Raw genomic sequence first — 21,186 nt, forward strand, 5'->3', positions numbered from 1 at the left:
GGTGAGACAAACGTAACAGAAAGCGTGATTGCACGGTGTTGAGTAAGGGTCACGCAAAATCAAATGACATATTGTACATTCGAAATCAGCGCCTTGTTCTTTCTTAACAAGGTCGAAATCATATCCACGGTCTGCTTGAGGATCTTGACCTTCTGCCATTTTCAGAGTTGAGTTGGACAGTTGAATTTAATCTAAGTAAAAATTTCTCTATACACTCAATCAAACCAAGAAACTTGATAAACTCGTAAATAACAAATTTGTAAAAGAATACGTTTAGTTTTGCTTACTTGTTTACTTTGAGTCGTATGAGCTCAAATTTCTTTCAGCTGGCTTTCTTTTTATTTCAAGTGAGGGGATATGGTTTTAATTATAAGAACTTTCTGAACTAGGTAGGGATTCTTTAAGATTTTAATCCTTAACGACTGCGTCTATTTATTTGTCCGTGCCTAAAATACCGCGGCATTTTGAGTGGACTGTTCTTAAAATACCGAGCCTTTTTGCCTTTTTTGGAAGCTGTACTAATTTAGCTATGCATTACAAATTCTTTTGTGTCTCAAGTTGAATTACAATTTGACATTACAATTTACATGAAGACAGTCTGATAGTTTTTTGTTTCCCTATATAAAAATTTTTATCATTCAATTAGCCTCCGTCTCGGAAGAGGACTGGTCCCGAATTTGCGGACGTTTTCACAGTTTCACTTTCGTTTTCGGCTATACGACAGCGTTTTCAAGCAGAAAGCAGAGGAAATCTGTGAAATTATGGCAGGGAATGCTAACCTATTTTCCCAGTGTTTCTCAAGATTGGAGCAAGATTATTGTTCTAGAAAGTTCATAAAGGCCTAATAGTTTCAGATTAGTATAATTTCATCAGAAGAAACATTTACACCAAAGCTCCTTATTGATATGTGAAGGCTACCAAAAATAGCAATGTCCTCCATCAGAACAACTTTAACATAAGGGACAAGGACAGTCAAGAAGTCTACTTTGTTGAAAATTTGCACAAAATACTTAGAGAAAATGGTACTATGGAAGCCCATTCTATACTCCTAAATGATAGTTGAAAGATCAGCAGTTGAGAGGGTTGATTAAAAAAGAACTCCAAGCACACAATAAAGTATACACGTATATTTGTCCAGAAAGAACTGGCATGTTGTTTGCTTTGTTTTGGTGTTTAAAAATATGTACTTATCAGTCCTAAAAAAATATAAATTCGAATATAATGAGGGCAATGAGTCTGGTTAAATGTTACTATATTTACAAGAAAGGATTACTGAAAAAATACTAATGTATGTACTACTGATGAACTAAACTCAAAAACTAAAACTTTACCATAAATTTACATTACGACAATTTAAAAATCTATCTTTAATAGCAACAAAGAACAAAACATGGCTCAAAGTTTTAAAAACAGAGCTAGTCAGAGCTTCAATTCAGTAGGTATAGAGCTTTCAAAATGTGAAAACAGACACTGCATTGGTTACTACAAGACATACTATCCACACGGTTTTTTCGATCCATGAAAAAAATAAAGTATTTATCAAAAAAAGGTTCTCTTTTTTTTTTGGTAATCAATTCCAACAAACAACAATCAATATAACAGTTTTTTGAAAACCATCCCACAGTGTAAACATTATCAACCAACTAAACCCACACCGCCAAAATTGTAAAAATAAGTCAATATAATTTCTATCAACAATTTCTCGTAAAATGTTTTTTTTCCAACATTCTGATACCAATCATGGCTGGAGGCATCATTTGTGGAGTGGCATTTCATTGCCATACCAAACATCAACCAAACAAAACTGACGCCAAGCCAAATCTGTCGATTAAAAATTTCCATGAAAATTATAATTGAAACTTATCTCGTAAAATGCTTTTTTCAACATTCTGGAGGTGTTCAAAGTTAGAGCTAGCAGGTATCATATGTAGAGCCAAGAAATACAAAAAGTCATTTTTATCCCATTTGCCATGAGATATATGAGTCAACAAATCAAACAAAAACCAACAAATCATGTCTCTTCACTTTCATGTCACATCGTGTTTATATCGGGTATCAGAAAGTCAATCCACAAGAAGAGCCATCTTCCTTTATTATGGAGTGTTCCAAAACTATTGGTAGGTGGTTTGGAAGTAAAGAAACCCACACAGTTTGTTTTATTTTGAAGATTTAACTTGAAAACAAACTGCATCTTTCCAGCAGAAACTCTTGTTCCAACCTGCTACATAACATTGGTCAGTCGGGTCTGCTACTAACATGTAATAGTTTTATTATAGCTGAGATTGAGAATCCGTAGGCAGAACTTGTAACATGTATTATGTGTATTATTATGTCAGTCGACTTGAATCATGATACATTACTCACATTTCACTGGATGCATTTTCGCTGTGACATTATCCGCAAAATTTTCTGACCGCGTTCTGAGACGGAGGCTAATGTCAATTATTTTTGGAAATTTGTATTCAAAAATGCTTTTTCCATTTTGGCGAGATCGTATGTTGTCTCAAAGTAAAGCTTTAAGGAGAACATTCTCCCTTTAAAGCTAATAGTAATACGTATTTTCAGACAAGCACAATAGAAAATCATGATACTCATTATATTCTTGATATTCATGACGTAATGTTTTATACGGAAGCACCCAAAAGGAGCGGGTGTTTGCTACTAGTTTTGAATTTAAACAATTAAACTAGTGGTTAATGCCCGGGCTTTTTTGTATGCTTCCATAGTGTAAAACATTACGTCATGAATACCATTTGAGATTTTTCAAACCGACCGCTGCGATGGAGTGTTGGTGAGAGAGGGGAGACGATAAGAGAAGTGTTGGTGAGAGAGGGGAAACGATAAGAGAAGTGTTGCTATTTATAAGTCATACTTCATTGCAGAGGTCTCCGTACGGAAATTTTTTTTATTAAACAGACAATGTGCACAGAGTGTACTACGAAGCAATAAACCTGAGATACCCTTTGGTACAAATTTTGAGCTTAGATATCCAGGCTAATATAGTTGTTCTCTGGTAAAAATGTTCTCTTAAAAACTAGTTTTAAAGGTTTCAAGATAATCTTATAGATCGAAGGTCAATTTAACCTGATTTTTGGACTTCAAATCAATCTTCCCGGTTAAAAGAAAAAAATCTAAATGAGAAAAATTCATTTAAAAGAAAAAGCGTACCAATTTTCATTCAAATCTCCAAAAAGTATCGACAAAGATAGACTCGTACGAGTACAACCGCAATTATAACGTGTTACAAAAGGTGCCAGTATTTTTTATAACATTTTGATTTTTTCCGTGATGGGTGCTAACAAATTTAAAAAATAGTCCGGTTCATATTTATCTGAAAATTTCCACATTTTGGGGGACAAGCTGGAGTTTTTACAGGCTCTTATTTGATTTGGTTGGTCGTTAGCATGTAATAAAAACAATTTGTTTTACTTTTTCTAAAGAACGCGTCATCTCCATTACTTCATATGACCAATTAGTGAAGTACCTTATAAAAACTCCAGCTCATCCCACTTTTTGAGATACAACTAGGAGTTAGTTGTTAATACAAAGGATTTTAAATCAGATTTTAATTATTGTATAAAACTATCAAAACATAATCAGACATTCTTAAATAGTAACCTGAATCCTGTATCCTAATCAAACCACTTTCTTTTTGGTAATGTGCGATCGAACAATCACCAAGATCTTCAAAAAAGTTTGCATCGTGAAATATATAACTTCCTTTTTTTCCGATCAAACACATCTCTGCATTTTCAGGTTCTATTTTATCATGACTCAAACAAATCATTTCGCAATTTGGTTGAAAGGTTTTCTTTCTCATGATGCTACCGTTATCATAAAAGCCTCTTTCTTTACTTTTCTTTTCACTGAGTTCTTTAAATTCTCTTCTCCCGATGTATTTTAAATCGCAATTACCCCATGTGTTGATTCTCATAAAGAAAGTTTTTCCTTGATCAGGTGTCCACCACTCGTTGATTTTCAACAGATTGCTAAACTCAATACAATTATAATTCAAAATTTCTTGGTTTTTCAAACCTCGGGTGTATGATATAAACTTAAAAGGTACATCTAAATCCTGAATTCCTTGTTTAGCAACCAATTGTTTGTGTTTGTCAAAAAGATGATTAATTTGAGTATTGATCAAGCGTTTTGATGTTTCATCAGAACCTTCTTTAGGTTGAAAATGAAAACTAATCCAATAGCTAATTGTATCAACAATCGAAAACGTATTTTGATGTAACTTCATACATTCGGTTTCAGACTGTTTTAGCCGACCTTCCAATTGGTCGATTCTTTTATTTGCTTCTTCCAGTTTTCCTTCCAACTCTTCATTCTTTTGTTTTGTGGTTTTGTAATCATCCAACATCATCAATTGATGCTCAACAAAATTCTCCTTGTGGTGCTCCCTCATTTTACCACGCTCAACCTGAAATGATCGAAATTGTGGGAGAGTGAGTCTCAATAACCTCTTAAGAGAAAGCAAATCTTGTTGAATAATGGTATGGTTACTGCAGTTAACTCTCTTTAATTCGATCTTCAAGGTACCAAAGATTTTATTCAAATTAGGTCCTCCTGAGGGGACCAATATTTCAGTTCTAATTACAGAAAAATTCGAATAATACAGGTTTGGGCTAGAGAAAATTGACTGTACTTAAAAAAGTTGTTAACAGATGAATCTGGATAGAATTGTTTTGGTTACAAGATTCGATTGACCCAAAATGTCCTCAGCTCTGATTAGGAAAATGCGTGAATTTCCAGGCGGCTGTCATCCTCTAACAAATCGCGTACAAATCTTTTATATTCTATAGCCAACTGTGGTTTTGTAAAGGTCTACTAATCAGTAAATTATGGATCCGTCCATTATGCAGGATTGACTGGAAATATTACTGTTTTGAGTATGTACTAAATATCTGTATTCTTACCATTTCATGACAGCCAAGGGCGCGATAATTACATTCAATTTTCTCATAAAGACAATCTCTCAGTAAATGTTCCCCAACCTAAATCATGAAATAATGAGAGCAAAGTAAACGTAGAATTATCAAGAATTATATCTAGCAAAACGAATAGATTTAAAACTAAAAAGCTTTTTACCGAAGAAAGATTTACAAAATGATTAATGCTCGGCATGATTCTTAGAAAATTCTGAAAATGTTCGCCATGAAATCACGCCTTGTGATTTTTGAAAAAAGAAATCTGACGCTAGAATTGTCTACTGCGTTTGTTAGCCAAAGGCAAGGCAAGCAAATTCTTACATCTTTTCGAAGCACTTGAACATTGCATTCATCATTTGAACAAACCACTTTCATCATTGGGCATTCATGGCGATGGTTCTAAATTATGGAATGGATATTTGGAATTTTGTAAATAAAAAGCGAGTATTATTTAAAAATCTTCTGACTGACGGTAGCTTTCCGTTCTAGCTTTTACACTACACTAGAGAGACAAACTCCACATCAGGAAAAACTTCGGAAACAAATTTAAAAATTATTCTTGAAACTTTTGGTGAGATTTTAATAATCAGTATCGCATTTGCAAGGTACTTATTTGAGGTTTACATTATAATAGAGTTTCTGGCTCGAATCTCATTGGCTATATAATTTTCAAAAGAATTTTTACCTTCATTTCAATAACTGGCTTTGTCAGTTGACAATACCCACACTGTGTTAAACGATATTCACAATCTCGTTGATGGTTGGGTAAATTTTTTCTCAATAGATTTTTCAAACAGCCCTTGTTTTCGCATGGCACTGTTTCATATTGACATCTCATTTGATGATGTTCCTGTAATATGAAAAGAATATTGGAAAACTTTCTACTGTGTAATCTGAAAATTTATTATTATTTTCTCTAAACCACAAAAGAGAAAGCTCTTGTTTGAAATGATGCAGTATTGTAACATTTTCTCATTTTCTGTCTGTCTGTCTGTCTGTCTGTCTGTGTTAAAAACTTCAACCCGACTGCAACCTGGGCTGGTTATCTTTGGGTCATTGCAATTGTTTCTTTTTTACAGTCTGGGATGACCTGTTCTGTTTTTGTTTCTGTTCTTGTTTTCGTCGACTATTAATAGCCTTTGTTGTTACCTGTTCGTCAACTTGAAATTACATACATACCTGTAGCTACGAAACAAGACAAAAAAGGCTTTAATTACTTAATAACTTAACAATTGATGAATAACTCATAACACAAAAAGAAACTACTGTTTAGCAGTTTTGCGGTTTGTACGTTCGATATTATGTATAGTATAAAACCATACACCTCTGCTTTTACACCTTTTTCTCACAGCTCACAGACAGACAGACCCGGTAGGATTTTTTTAATCAGTGGGGGTAAAAATAACGTCTAAAACTCAATGGGGATTGGTATTCCTATATTTTTTATGGCTGGGGATTTAAATGCTTCTGTTTTTAAGTCAGAAAATTCACTGGATATTGGAAAAATAGCATAATGTTTTGCGGTGAGGATTGGTTTTTTCGATTATTTTCAGTGGGCACAAAGATTAGAGTATAATTTTCCACTGGGGACGATATTTTGGCCAATTTTCCAGTGGGAAAGAGTTCCAGTGGGTCTGTGAGAAGGAGGTGCACTTTATACTTTCGTTTTTTTTATAATTTTGATATCCAAACTTATATTCAATCAAGCTAACCTGATAATCAATAATTTTTCCTTGCCATTTGCAGCCCATTTCATGTTTTTTACACTTGACATCTAGACTCGTTTTGACCATTCGATCAATCACTCCTTCGCGATGAATCTAAAAAATGAGAGTACATGACAAGTAAAGAATTAATGAAAATATTTCGTTTGCGAGTGGCAAGAAGGTAGCCGACTACATTGTTGTTTACAGGGCTACAATTTCTCTTCCCCTAGATGTACTTGTATTCGAGATCTAATCGTTTTCTAGATCCTTTCAGTGCTTTGAGAAGCCTAAAAAACTTACCCTTAAGGACTGCAACTACGATAGGTTGCCTACATTGAGTGCCCTCCTAGGGATTCGATTCTATTACGGGACCTGTTTTGTGTGCTTTTCTATTTTCGCTCATATAAGAGAATTATCAAGAATCTAAACAGGGGAGTCGAAAACTTTTTGAAAGATTTTTCATACCTTTTCTGGGTTATAAACTGTATTACAATTTGGACACGTTATCGGTCTAAAATATTAAAAAGAAATTAATACATTCAATCTCTTAAAAGGTCATCTATTCTGCGCACACCGCCCTCTCCACTCAAGGGGTGAATGTGATGGAGCCATATGCCTCTTTATTTTAGTTTGAAAATCTAAAGAAAGTATAAGGCTTTGTGGACACCCTATTTCTTAGGAAAATGGACAATAGTATTCACAAAATGGTCAAAGCAAGAACATGTTAGGAACATTTTTAGGCTTAAAACTCAAAAAGTTAAGAACATCCCAAGGCTTCCAAAATTTAGGATGTTCTTATAAAAAACGTGTTTTTTTGTATGGCGATGGCCTAACAAAGCTAGATCCTGGTATGTTTTACATTAGACTAGAGTCTACTTTTGACTGAACTTTGCTTCTTGATAATTTTTTATGACGCTGAGTCCAGTGAAGTAGACTAGGAGCATTTGGCAAGGTCGCCATTTTGAGAAAAAATGTTGAAAATCGAAATGACAATAAAACTACTTGGAGTTGACAGATATAATCAAAAATGAGAAACAAACATCAATAACAGATTTGCAATCCCTTATTCTCAAACAAAAACATTGTTTTATACTATTTTTACCTTCCAAAAACAACTAAAATCTTGCGGACTGTTTCACAGTCCGCCTAAGCAAAAGCATATTACCATATACTACCGGGCCACTTAATCGCGCCATCCAGTCTATAAAAAAAGCTTAAGTGGACCCAGGGCTAGTTTTACATATGTTTGGCAAAAGCACACACATTATGATACAAAATCGGTTTCACATACCTTTTTGCATTCCCTTGTTCTGTGTGCCATTGGGTTAGACAAACGTAACAGAAAGCGTGATTGCACGGTGTTGAGTAAGGGTCACGCAAAATCAAATGACATATTGTACATTCGAAATCTGCGCCTTGCTCTTTCTTAACAAGGTCGAAATCATACCCACGGTCTGCTTTAGGATCTTGACCTTCTGCCATTTTCAGAGTTGAGTTGGACTGTTGAATTTAATCTAAGTAAAAAAACAATTTCTCAATACACTCAATCAAACCAAGAAACTTGATCAAACTCGTAAATAACAAATTTGTAAGAGAATACGTTTAGCTTTCGTTGTTTCTACTTTGAGTCGAATAAGCTGAAATTTCGATCAGCAGTTTTTAAACTAATAGTAATACGTATTATCAGACAAGCATAATAGAAAATCATTAATGATTGTAATGTCATTGGTCATACTCCGTCCTAATATGAAATATCAAAATGTTTAATCTTTTGAACGGATGATCGAGACGAAAATTCAATTCTTGATATTCATGACGTAATGTTTTATACGGAAGCACCCCAGAAAAGACCGGGCGTTTGTTACTATGTAGTTATAAATTTAAAAAGTAAAACTAGTGATAAACGCCCGGACTATTTTGTTTGCTTCCGTATAAAACATTACGTCATGAATATGAAGAAAAAGATGCATTCAGATTATTTAATCTGAACCTTTTTTTTTTGATATGACCACAGCATTTTCTCCTACAGCTACTTATTAATACAAGCTAATCAAAGGAATCGAATTCAATAAAATGATTATATTATTGACTTAATAATGGACCCTGTTTAAAGACAATCCTTAATGAACATTAATTAATCTCCTTTTAATGCAATGAAAATAATTTTAATCATGTGAATACCCTTAGTATTAATGATAATAGGTTGTTTACCGGTTATAATAGACCTCAACTGTTTCTCTTATCCTAATGATATGATCGTTTTTAACGTTCATCTAACGTTATTTGGACGTTGTGAACATTAAGTAAACGTTGAAATAACGTTATTTGCCAGCTGGAATACTTAAAGGACATCATTCATATTATGTATTCCCTTCTACTCGCACTGCTCAATTTGAGCACCTAATACTAAGCAAGCATCTTTAATAAAAATAGATATGCTTAAAAAAGAATTCAACCTCTCTTGTTCTATAACCTTAGGTGGGGAACTGAAATGTATGAATAGCATGTTAAAAGTAATAGTGTTATCACACGGTACGGAGTACAATATGGAATATATTTTTCGAGTTTAGATTTTTCGTCATATTTTCCGAGCCTTTAGGGGGGGCCTTTAGGCGAGGAAAATATAGAAAACTCTGAACGAGAAAAATATAAACCATATTGTACTAGTAAAAATGTGATAACTGGTTTATCATCAACTTGAAAACCCGGAGGGCCACTCTATCTCGAAACGACGGTATGTGCCGCGCGGCAATATCTGCTTTTCAAAATCGTACCCTTACAGTACAGTTCAATATGGCTGAAAAGGTACACCTTTCAGTGCATTTTGTCTTGATTTACCCAACCCTTATAGTGCACTATATATCTCAGCTGTAAATCTGCGTAAAAGAAAAAGCTTGGGAAATTTTCTGTTTCAACAAAGAAAAACTGAGAAAATTATTCTTGTCAGCTGTAATTATCAGACAATAGAAAATTTTTCAAACAAAGGATAGAAGTAAAAACCTTTCTTTTTAACAATTATTTTGAATTTGTTTCAAAATTCGACCCTTGCAGTGCAATCTCACAAAAACACACCCTTACAGTGCATTTTGGGATGCTGAAAAACTCCACCCTTAAGCGTGGCACATGACGTAGGCCCGTAGGCCAGATCATATGAGTGCCCCCCCCCGGCTTGAAAAATATCAACAAACTTTTTTCTTTCCTTTTGGGTCTCTTCTTCTTTGTTTTGTTTTTCTCGTCAAATATTTTTTGGACCTACCTGGAGGTCCTATAAATTAACCTTTGTTCGTCCGTCCGTCTGTCCGTCCGTCCGTCCGTCTGTTACCAGCTTTTCTCGAGATTGGCTCGTTAGTTTTTTCTGATTTTTGGCACAAAGATGCAAAATAGCAATGTCCAAAATGTGACGGAGCCCGATTTTCGAGAAGAAAAAAAATTTCCGCCGGAAAAACCGGTTTTTTGACATTTTCTCAAGATTTCATCATTAGTTTTTTCTGATTTTTTGCTTAAAGATGCGTATTAACAATGCCCAAAACATAGCCAAGTCCGATTTTTGAGAAACAATTTTTTCCGGCCGAAAATGCCGGAAATATGCCGGAAATCACCGTTTTTCTGGATTTTCATTAGACTTTCTCTTTATAAGCTGTACTTTACATTTTTTTATGAAATTTTGCAAACTGATGCAAAATGACAATACCTAAAATGTGACCGAGCCCGATTTTCGAAAAACATTTTTTTCCGGCCGAAAATGCCGGAAATATGCCGGCAAAACCGGTTTTTTGACATTTTCTCGAATTTTCATCCTTAGTTTTTTCTGATTTTTTTGCAGAAAGATGCGTATTCGCAATGCTCAAAACATGACAGAGTTCGATATGCCGGAAATCGCCGTTTTTGCAGATTTTCGTTGGGCTTTTTCCTAACATTTCTTTGTTTTTTCTCAAAAAAAAAAACATCATTGATAGCAATTCCCACCATCAATCATGATTCCAATGTCAATAAAACTGATTTTTTTTTCTCAAAGAAGAAAATGTCACGGTAGAGCGCGATGGTTTGAGTTTTCTAGAAACCTTATTTATTAGGCTGTGTATTTTTCTGAAAGTGGATTGTTTTTATAAAAAAAAGCGTTTATAATAAATTTTTTAATTGTACAAAATATGATTTTTTGAAAGCGGTCTTGTATTTGTTCGGTACAATATGAAATACAGCATTTATGTACGCGTTTTTAGCCAATCAGATTGCTCATATTTTTCATGTTTATGATAAAGGCTTTTAAAACTGAAATATTCGTACGAACAGCTCAGCTCCATTTACTGGTTCTTATAAAAAGTGTGTTTCAGTTTTAACCATTGAGTTTCAAGTGTGAAGGGCTAGAGACTCCTGGATGGGAAATGAAACCACTTATTTCCCATCCAGAACGCCCACGCGTACAAACGCCGGATTGAAACTAAAATCTATCGCTAGATTTCCATTTAGATTTCAAAAAATGTAGTCCTCCAAATTAAACGAACCACTAGATCAATCCATACAATTCGTTGTCATGATTGCGGCGCGTTTTGGATGGGAAATAAGTGGCTTCAATTTTTCTTGTCTGAGAAGGGTTAAAGTTTCACCTCCTGCCCTTCGGGCTTGAAACTCAATGGTTTTAACCTTCCAGCCCATGATTAACTATACTACTGAAGAGAGCAGTGGAAAATTTACCAAAATTTAGAAAACAAATTTTCTAAGGATCCCAATATTGGATGGTCTTGATAAAAATTGAAAATGGTTCTCGGTACCAGCTAAAGCTTATTCTTTATCTCAAATTATTCAGGTGGATGTTACAACATGAAGGGCAACAATTTCCATCTACTACCGAACCTACAACTTCTCATTACTCACACTCCGACTGGAACCCAACCCTCCTCGCTAAACATGAGGCTCTTACGAAACTTCTGTTTAATCAATTATGTGAATCTATCACACAAAGACTGGGCAAGCATCTTCCAACGACCGTGTCAAGCATGGGTTGATGATTTCTATTGGGTGCCGTGGAAACACGCCCTTACAAAGGTACAACCATTATAAGTACTATCTACACTTAAGATTTATACTAATATGATGAAGAAGCAGGTTATTCGAGACCAATGAAATATAATCCCGTGGCATGAAGACTGTATAATTGCGCCGCATTGTTGATTCCGGATTGAATTTAGCGGGTTATTTTGTTTTTTTCGAGTTGTAATTCTTTCTAAATCTGGTTCGGGGCACCGATTCGATGAATAGATCACTGAGTTTAGCTAGAGGAGAATCTCTAACCTTTTCCCAGGCAAGAAAAGTGACGCAACATATTTCCCATCCAGAACGCGCCTAGAATGCGCCGCAACCATGACGACAGATTGTATCTACTACTGGTTCTTTTGTTTTTGAGGACTGCATATTTTGAAATCTAGAGATAGATTTTATATTCAATCCAGCGTTTGTGTAAAAACCACGTGCGGGCTTTCTGGATGGGAAATAAGTGGCTGCATTTCTCATCCAAGAGTCTCGAGTCTAGCGCTTCGGGCTGGGAAGTCAATGGAATAGAGTATATGCTATATCAGAGTAACGCGTATTTCGTTTCTTTTCAGGTTACTGTCAACTTCTTACTACGAGTGCACTCAAAAATATCGACCATCTTTACACAATCCATTTCACCGACATACATATTCTCTCATCACCTGTTAGCAAAGGTCGTCAAACGGATTACAAGTTTTCGTAATGCTGGTGACAAAGAAAGCATGCAAGCGTTGAGCAAAATTGATTTCGATTATTATTTCGCGTGCGATCATGAATTCGTCGGCAAAAGGTTTTGATACTTTTCCTTCTCTCAGCTTCGAATCAATAAACCTTTTTATGAATTACGTTACGAACATCACTTGCCTCGTTTTGAAATTATTGTCATGGTGATTAAATCCCAGCAGATTTTATTAAAACTGCGTTCTTTTCATATAAAAATCATTTAATGTCTGAAGGGATATGATCACCATGGAAATTGATTGAATACGAGGCAAGTGATGTTCGTGACGTATTTTATGAAAAGGTCTATTCGAAGACGATACAGTTTGATGATATGGGTGATATATAACTTGCCGATGCTTGGTTGCTTGGTTGACCATCAGTTGACCAATTGTTTTATCAATCATGACAACCAAAAGGTCATTGAAGAAAAAAAACTCGGGTTTATGTTAAAAGTTTATGCCAAGTATACGTCAGAACTCTACTGGAATATTGATATGGGCAAATTTTCATCTCCTTATAACTTTGAGTTAATTTCACTTCTTTTTTTTTTATCCTCGGTGTCACAGGAAAAAAAGTACTCCTCAGTACTTAATTTCTGTACATCGGTAAGCTTTGAATTAAAAAAATTAGATTTTCTTTAAATTATCTTTTAACTTCGGCACTAGTATTTCAGAGCAATTGATAGCACCCACCAAACCGTTCAAGGAGCAAGTACATTTGTTGATTCAAAGCACCTCCAAAATCTTTGATGTCATCTGTAAAGAGTTGTCTATGGTGTACCAAAGCCGCTTGGAAGATTGGAACGAGAAAACCAACTTTCATTCTGTGCTTCACGATGAATTGCAAGAAACTTTGAGAATGAATTCAAATTCAAAAGGTTTGTTTTTTTACACCGTGCAGCTCTTATAAAATCTCTGAATATATTCTACAAGTTCACTTTAACCTAGGGAGAAATAATTCAGAATTACAGTTTCATCTACCATATCATGTTTAGAGGAGAATGCCTGAATTTTAGAATAGCCTCTTTCTTGCTTCCCCTCAGATTTCGAGATCCAGAAATAAATATTATTATGTTTAGAGGAGTATTCCTGAATTTTAGAATAGCCTCTTTCTTGCTTCCCCTCAGATTTCGAGATCTAGAAATAAATATTATCATGTTTAGAGGAGTATTCCTGAATTTTAGAATAGCCTCTCTCTAACTTCCCCTCAGATTTTGAGATCTAGAAATAAATATTATTATGTTTAGAGGAGTTTTCCTGAATTTTAGAATAGCCTCTCTCTTACTTCCCCTCAGATTTCGAGATCTAGAAATAAATATTATTATGTTTAGAGGAGAATGCCTAAACTTTAGAATAGCCTCTCTCTTGCTTCCCCTCAGATTTTGAGATCTAGAAATAAATGGTATTATTAGGTACTCAGTCTTCCTGAGGGGTGTTATGATATAAACCGTATTTGTAGAAAGGATTGCCGAGGAAGGCAGACACGGTTTATATATCTTACCTCCCATCTTTTAGCCAATGAAATCACTAAAATCTTACTGATACGGGTCAACATCTTCGATTGGGTTTGTGATATAACTTTAGTCTATACAGTGTGTCCGAAGAAAAAAGAAAGTTAATTTGCGTAAAGAGAATTCTTCATTATTCCAAACTCATTTCATTTTAAAATCTGTTTCGCGCTTTTTCTCGGACACGCTGTATATAAATCATATCCTAGAAAATTATTTTTTGTCTTGCTCATCCAGGTAAAGAATCAACGTCAGAGACTCCATTACCCATAAAATTCACTGAGCTTCTCATCAAAGAGATGAACAGTAAAACAACTTCCATCACCAATCATCAGCAACCATTACAAACCACTTTCCATTTCGATGCAACTGAACCAATCACATTCCGCCTACAACCTAGAGTCAGATTTAAGAAAGGTTTAACCAAAATTGCCAGTTCTATGGAAGGCTGTTCTTCATTCGTACTTGATGACGTCACATTGGATCATGCGCACAATTTGTATTCTGCGCTGGTAAGAGTCAAAGAAACTGTTTATCAGAAAATAATTTCCGGATTATCGTGTCTGCTCACTCTTATGGACTAATGACTGAATTATATGTTATTTGAGAATGGGAAAGTATCTACCAATTTGTCAATATTTTTTCCTTCTGTATATACAGACTATACTCCCAAAAGGAAAGAATACACAGGTTGCAAATTTAAAGTCTGAAGACAAATCACGCGTTTACTCGAAATTTTTATGTGCTTGTTACATGACATTTATTTCTGATTGGTTCAAATTTTCTGACACTAATAAAGTTATTAGCTGTAAGTTGTAAAGCAAGTAACATGGGAATAAAATCAAGTGAACTTTTTCGAGTAATTACATGTTTTGACTGCATTGACATAATTTTGCAGCCCGTGTATTAAGCGAAATGGTCATCCTTTTGATTACACAGGTAAAGTTGAGTACTTTTCTGAGAAAATCAAGATCACAAAATCACTAAACTTCAAAAATATAGCTCACAATATTGACTTAATATTTTCCAATTTGCCATGTTTACTCAATTTTGATAAAAATTAATATCTGACTGAGCATCTGTTAGTTATCAAGACCAATGCCAACGGGAAGTTCAATTTTATTTATACTATATCCAAGACTATAAATACACTGTCTACAAAATCCAATGTTTTTTCTTCTTTCAGCAAACTGCAAATGGTCATTGTTTGTTGATCTCTGACAAATCACACGGTCGACGAAAAATGATCAATATTGTCTCCAAACTCATGAGAGTTGAGGTAAGTTTGAGCATCGATCAAACTTAATTTTCTTATACAATGGTTATCTTTGATTAGAATCATTTCCATGATTGAAGATGTCATCCATACTTATTGCTATATTACTTTGGAGTTAAATTGCCTAAAACTATAGTCGTAACTCACTAATTCGAACTCGAACAGGGAAAGTTATTTGTTCGGAATACAGAGAGATTAGCTAGTTTATGTATTTGCACTTTTGAGGACGGTAAAGTGACTGAAGCGATTTGGAATAACCCGCACTTCTGACCCGCAAAATTGAGGACGGTAAAAGTGCTGATTTGCTCAGTTGGTCAAGATCTAGTCAAATTTGAACCTTAGCGTCTCCGTCACTGAAAAACACACATACATAAACTCGGTATTAAAATTTTAGAAAGTATGTTTCTCCTTTACGGGAACTAAGAATTAATAGTTCGAAGCATAGAAAGAATCGCGTAATAAGAGTTCGAATAAGCAAGAGTGTACTGTATTCTAGTCGTAAATACACCTTAAGGGTGCGCTTGTCTAGGAACTCTTTCTTGGTCCAGATCCATAGCATTCATATACTGCGGGCAATTAGCTAAATAAACCAAGCCGGAAACCTATTATTCCATTTACGTACATACGTCTATAATTTCTTATAGGTTGATAGGTTTAGTTATTTCATTTCGAAACACGAAACTCTATCGTGTGAGAGTAGTTATAGTACTTATCCTCTTATCTGACCAATGGGATTGCTTGAAGTGAAGTGCTGATTTCTCATATTGTTTAATTGTTTTCTCTCTCGCACCGCTCTGCGTTAAATTTAAGTAATTTGTCAATACACCTTTTATATAATTAAAATGAAATGCTCATTTAAACGCTTTTCCTGTTCTTCTCCAGGAGGTGGGCAAAAATCCTGTAATTGTTGACTTTTTGACATCATCTTCCGAGTCCGATATTATTTAAAACCACCTTGGCACCGAATCAATTTTCTCAATTTCTTTCTGATCGGTTTGGAAGAGAAAATATAAATCAAAAAGTCTGAAATATAACTCAGGGAGTAGGCTATAGTCAACACTGTTTGTATCCAAGGCTGCCAATCTTCCCAATCCGTCACGCCGTAGTAAAAATAAATTAAATCCGGAATCACGGTGAACACGGTAAAGGTAATTACCAGAAAGAACGTAGATAGCACCTGTTTATTTTGCTGAATCAGCGATTTCCGACGTGATAATCTCCTGACTTTATTATCATGGTTCGAATTCGATTCTTCATTTTGTTGTGACACGTGGTTAGTTGAAATTTCAGTTTCGATTTTCTTTTTCTTTTGAATTTTAATGGAAATATAACCGTAAGTGCAGATAGCGACAACCAGAAATGCTACATCGTATGGTATGTAGTAGTAAGTGTTCAATGTGTCACGTGACGTTTTTGTCAGCCATATTGCTGCACACATTATACCATTAACAACGAATATCCCGATGACCAGTTTGATCGTTCGGCTGTATGTCCAGTATAATGGATACTTGATATTCAGAAAGATCTTGAAAAATCGATCAACAGTTAACGCGATCATGACCTCATAGACGAGAGTGTATCCAAAAAATATTCGAACCATCCCGAACGGGTATTCTAGTTCATCATCATATATAATCCATACAGCCACGCCCATTGAACAGATTATAAGTTCACCAAAACTTAACAGTATGTAGTACAACCGCTGTGTTAGTTCTTCTTCACGAAATTTTGTTATGATTAAACAACATAATCCAAAAGTGTGGAGAATTGCTGGGATGGAGTATGCTGTGATAGCGAGGCTTACTTGGAATTCTTTGTCAGTTGCCATTTTCTTGATGTTGTCTATATCTTGGTATTGTAAATTTCTTTGTCTCTAAAAACGAATTCTAGTTTGAGTAAAGAAAACGAGCTTTAAGTTCATTTCTTACTCGCAAAGTTTCACGCCATACATGTTAGCGATTTTCAGTGAAATAAACGTTCTCTATATAAAAAATCTACAATTTAATGTCTTCAAAAATCTATAACTTCTAATAAGGATTCTTCTTATACCAAATATTTGGTTAGGTTAGATTTAAAGCTTTTGTCAGGGAAAATCTTTTCACTTATCATACCTTTAGATTTGTTCCCAATTTCCGTCACATCAAAATAAAAACAAAAATATTGCCTTCGGAAATCGCTCCAAATTTTAAGCAAATCTTTTTCTCGCCATTTCTGAAATTACTACTAACTTTTTGCTTGATTCAGTTTCTCCGGGCTGAAGCAACCTACCGGCAAGAGACCTTATTTTCAGAATTCTGTCTATATTTTGAGGAATTGATAAGTTATACGCATTGATGCTTCTACAACCTAGAATTAGAGAGCTTAATCAGTCCCTCTCTTTTTCTTATTGACAATTTCATTCAATTGTTGTGCAATACAATACAAATGAAAAGTTTGCATAAAACTTTATAACTAAATTAAGGTACTACTTCGAGTACTATTTCCAATAAATCTCAATCCGACCAAAACTAAATTGAGAAAAAGTTTTTCTTCCGATTTCCAATTACTAATTGGTTTTTTTTCCTGAACAAGGAGTTCATTCATTTTGTTCCGTGCCCCGTAGAGCTTTTTGTCATAAATCAATAAAGAAGACTTGGGGAGACTATAAGTCGAATCTTTGTCAAAACTATCCTAAGGAAATGAAATTCGTTGAGTTTTAGCTAATTTCTTTGAAAATATTTTCCATGTAGATAAGGTACGAAGTTCGACTATTCTCAATTTCAATTGAGCTAGAATCTGAGAATTTGTGTTTGTGTGTCTGTATTTCTGGAGCCTTGGTACTTATCTTTTGATTTGTTTAGCTTCAATCAGGCCTTTTTTGATTAATTCGAAGCTACTGAAGTTGAGACCAGTCAGTGCATTGCACACGTTCGACTATATATTACTACCAATCGTTTATATACTACATTATCAGCTAAAAACCTATAAGATGTTTTGATCCTTTTCCAATATTATGACTCTAAAAAACCGATTTCTTAGGAAAAAGGCCAAAAATACTCACAAAATGGTGAACAATAAGAGCAAGTTAAAAACATTTTTAGGCTTAAAACTCAAAAAGTTGAGAACATCCGAAAACTTCAAAAATTTTGGCTGCTATTATGGAAAAAACATGTAATTTTTTTAACATTCAAACCTTTTTCTCCCGAAATATCATTTCCTGAGACTTCGTCACTTTGCCAAAAGCCAGTAAAGATTTGTGCAAGTTTCAGAAAAAATTATTTGACTTGATAAAATGTATTTTTAATCATTTTTTAATCTATTCATATCCTGTTGATATAGCTTCTAAAGCTTTTTCAAAATAAAAGATCGAAATTAATTATTTCATGGGATCTACCACTCCTTTCCTTCAAGGGAATATTCAAGAATCACCAGTCAACAAATTGTTCTACAATACTTCTTCACTGAAACAAATCAATTAATTAAATTAATGTTTTTTTTTATTGAAATTGTGAAATTTAAAGCAACTTTCAACATTAAAACAAATCCCCTGGAAAATTATAACACGATGGATCGAATAATTTCCACCCTTCACGTTTAAGAGGCTCTACTGTAACTAGAAGCTTATTGGGCCAATTTTCTCGATTATCTTTCAGGGCCCACGCCACTGGGGTTGGTTGCGCCTCTTTAGACTCTATATCTATTGCCCCGCCCCCCCCCCCCCACTTTCAATTTCATTCGATGGGCCCTGTCTTTCATACAAATTCCTTGCTTTATAGTCTTATAGGGTGTGTTGTTCCCGCTAACAAAATGATTTTCTCTAGATGTTCATAAGATTCTTTCTCCACATATCAGTGTTGGCACATTCTAAATGAACCCTTTCCCCTCTTCAGTACTAGATTTTAATCGCGCAATAATAGGTTGACTCTTTTGCCTTACCATTTCTCTAGGAATTGACTTCCTGATTAATGGCCGTATCATACAAACTTCAAACTGTATTTCAATGACTAAAGTTTAATTTTAGCTTTAGCAGAGCAGTCTAACCCAATAAAGAGTTTTCTTCTCTAAAAATTTTTTTTAGTTTCTTTCATTTGTACCGTTTTCTGTTTGTCCGTTACTCTCAAAATGGTCGGTTTTGGCTCAAGTATTGTTCCTTAGGTTAGGTTAGGAATACGTTTGAGTGTTTTTACCATTTTTGAAAATTTTGATTCTGGGCTTTGGATGAGTCGTTTATTGTACTATAATTGAATAATTGTTGAATTCTTTTCCCTATTTACAGGTATTTCAAGTACCACCACCCTCACCGCCAAACAGCTCTGATTCAATTACAACTGAGAATACTTTCAACGTTATCAAAGATGCTTGCAATGCTGCTGGTTTGAACGGGAAGCCTGTCATATTGAGTATACAAGGGAACATGTCTGACGAAGTAGACCAATGTCTTTCAGCATTGTTATGTGATGGTAAGTAAAATTATCTTAATCTTATTTCTAGTACATGTTTTTTTTATAAGCATACAAAAATCCAAAAGCTGGCTCGGAAATGCTTTAGATCGAGAGAATTACAAAGCTGAAAAATGCTTTGAGGGATGCTTATATCCTAAGCAAAATTTTAGAAAAATTTCGAAAAACCAGCACAAAAACAAACAAATTTTGAAAATGAAGGCTCAAAGTAATGTTTAGCATATGCTTAAATTTTTGCCATATTTGAGCCTAGATAGCCCATAAATAGGGGGCACTATTTAAATGTAACCTCGATAAAAGCAAGTTCAGCCATGAGTTTGCTTTTTTAACTTGTGAGGGGGGCTTCGGTGTAACTATTTGATACTCGGAGAGGAATGGTAACCGTGCCGTATCCCAAGTTGTAGTAAACAGTGAAAACATTTCGCTAGAACAACTCAAAAGGGCTTTCGTTCAGACCTCCCGCGAAATTCTTTAATCGGGCGCCAGATAAGTAAATGTATAGAAAGCCACCGCCTTTGTCTTGATTCAAGGTTTCACGTTTATGGTCGTTTTTCTGTTACCAGCTTTTCTCGGGATTGGCTCATTAGTTTTTTCTAGTTTTTTGCACTGTGATGCTAAATGGTGATTCCCAAAAAGTGACGGAGCCTGATTTTCGAAAAAAATGATATAAATAAATTTGGGCAAATTTGGGCCAAAAAGTGCCTAAAAATAGGGTTTTTTGGACTTTGTGTGAAATTGCTTCATTAGTTTTTTCCCTCCTATGTCATTTTTAGGGGAAAAGAGCATTTCTCGTGATTGGATTGATATTTTTTTCTGATTTTTTGCACTTTGATGTAAAATGGTAATATTTAAAATCTGATGAAGCCCGATTTTCAAAAAATAGTTTTGCCTAAAAATGGGGTTTTCTGGACTTTGTGTGAAATTGCTTCATTAGTTTTTTCTTATTTTTTGGACTTTTCACTACACTTTCTTACTCTCTTGCTACTTTTCCTATTTTTTTCTGATTCTCATCATGAGGTAGGTCCATTCAGCATGTTGCTTGTTTATAAATATTCTTTTTGGACCTACCCCGGTGGGGTGGAGGTCCTATAAATTAACCTTTGTCCGTTCGTCCGTTCGTTCGTTATTAGCTTTCCTCGTGATTGGCTCATTAGTTCTTTCTGATTTTTTGCACAAAGATGTGTAACTATAAACCCTCGAATGTGACGAAGCCTGATTTTCGAAAAAAAAAATTTGGGGGCAAATTTGGGCCAAAAAACGGCTAAAAAACGGGTTTTTTGGACTTCGTGAAAAATTGGATCGTTAACTTTTTCTGATTTTTTGCATGAAAGTAGGGTACCATCATAGGTAAAAGATGGCTCAAGCAGATTTTTTCAAAAAAATTTTGTTGGCTCAAAAAACGCATGTTTATCTATAAGAATCACTATTAATAAGCAAGCGTACACCAATGTTCTTAGTTAAATTACTCAATTTCTTTATGAGATAGATGTTTTTTTGCTCATGAGAGCTTACTTTTGAAGAATGTGTGTGTTTAGACATGAAATTTTGGTTTCTTGGCGTGTTTTTATAAAAA

General features: G+C 34.7%; 2 protein-coding genes across 2 annotated transcripts in view; one reads left to right on the forward strand and one right to left on the reverse strand.

The window, feature by feature from the left end:
* LOC136800103 (dynein heavy chain domain-containing protein 1-like) overlaps window positions 1–21,186 on the forward strand; it is a 186,787-nt gene that overhangs the window by 109,439 nt on the left and 56,162 nt on the right. Inside the window, exons 34-39 of the mRNA XM_067056714.1 lie at window positions 11,445–11,683; window positions 12,241–12,458; window positions 13,057–13,268; window positions 14,136–14,410; window positions 15,085–15,177; window positions 19,430–19,613. Coding sequence (XP_066912815.1) covers window positions 11,445–11,683; window positions 12,241–12,458; window positions 13,057–13,268; window positions 14,136–14,410; window positions 15,085–15,177; window positions 19,430–19,613 — 1,221 coding nt within the window. The remainder of the gene's footprint in view (window positions 1–11,444; window positions 11,684–12,240; window positions 12,459–13,056; window positions 13,269–14,135; window positions 14,411–15,084; window positions 15,178–19,429; window positions 19,614–21,186) is intronic.
* On the reverse strand, window positions 3,150–8,260 carry LOC136800082 (TNF receptor-associated factor 5-like). Its single transcript, XM_067056692.1, has 7 exons — window positions 7,932–8,260; window positions 7,106–7,151; window positions 6,647–6,754; window positions 5,620–5,784; window positions 5,256–5,333; window positions 4,923–5,000; window positions 3,150–4,426 (listed from the first exon to the last, which is right to left on the reverse strand). The coding sequence occupies exons 1-7, from the start codon at window positions 8,120–8,122 to the stop codon at window positions 3,566–3,568; spliced, it is 1,527 nt and encodes a 508-aa protein (XP_066912793.1). The 5' UTR covers window positions 8,123–8,260; the 3' UTR covers window positions 3,150–3,565.

The sequence above is a fragment of the Clytia hemisphaerica genome, unplaced genomic scaffold (genome assembly GCF_902728285.1).
Source record: "Clytia hemisphaerica strain Z4C2 unplaced genomic scaffold, Clytia hemisphaerica genome assembly, whole genome shotgun sequence".
Lineage (NCBI taxonomy): Eukaryota > Metazoa > Cnidaria > Hydrozoa > Leptothecata > Clytiidae > Clytia > Clytia hemisphaerica.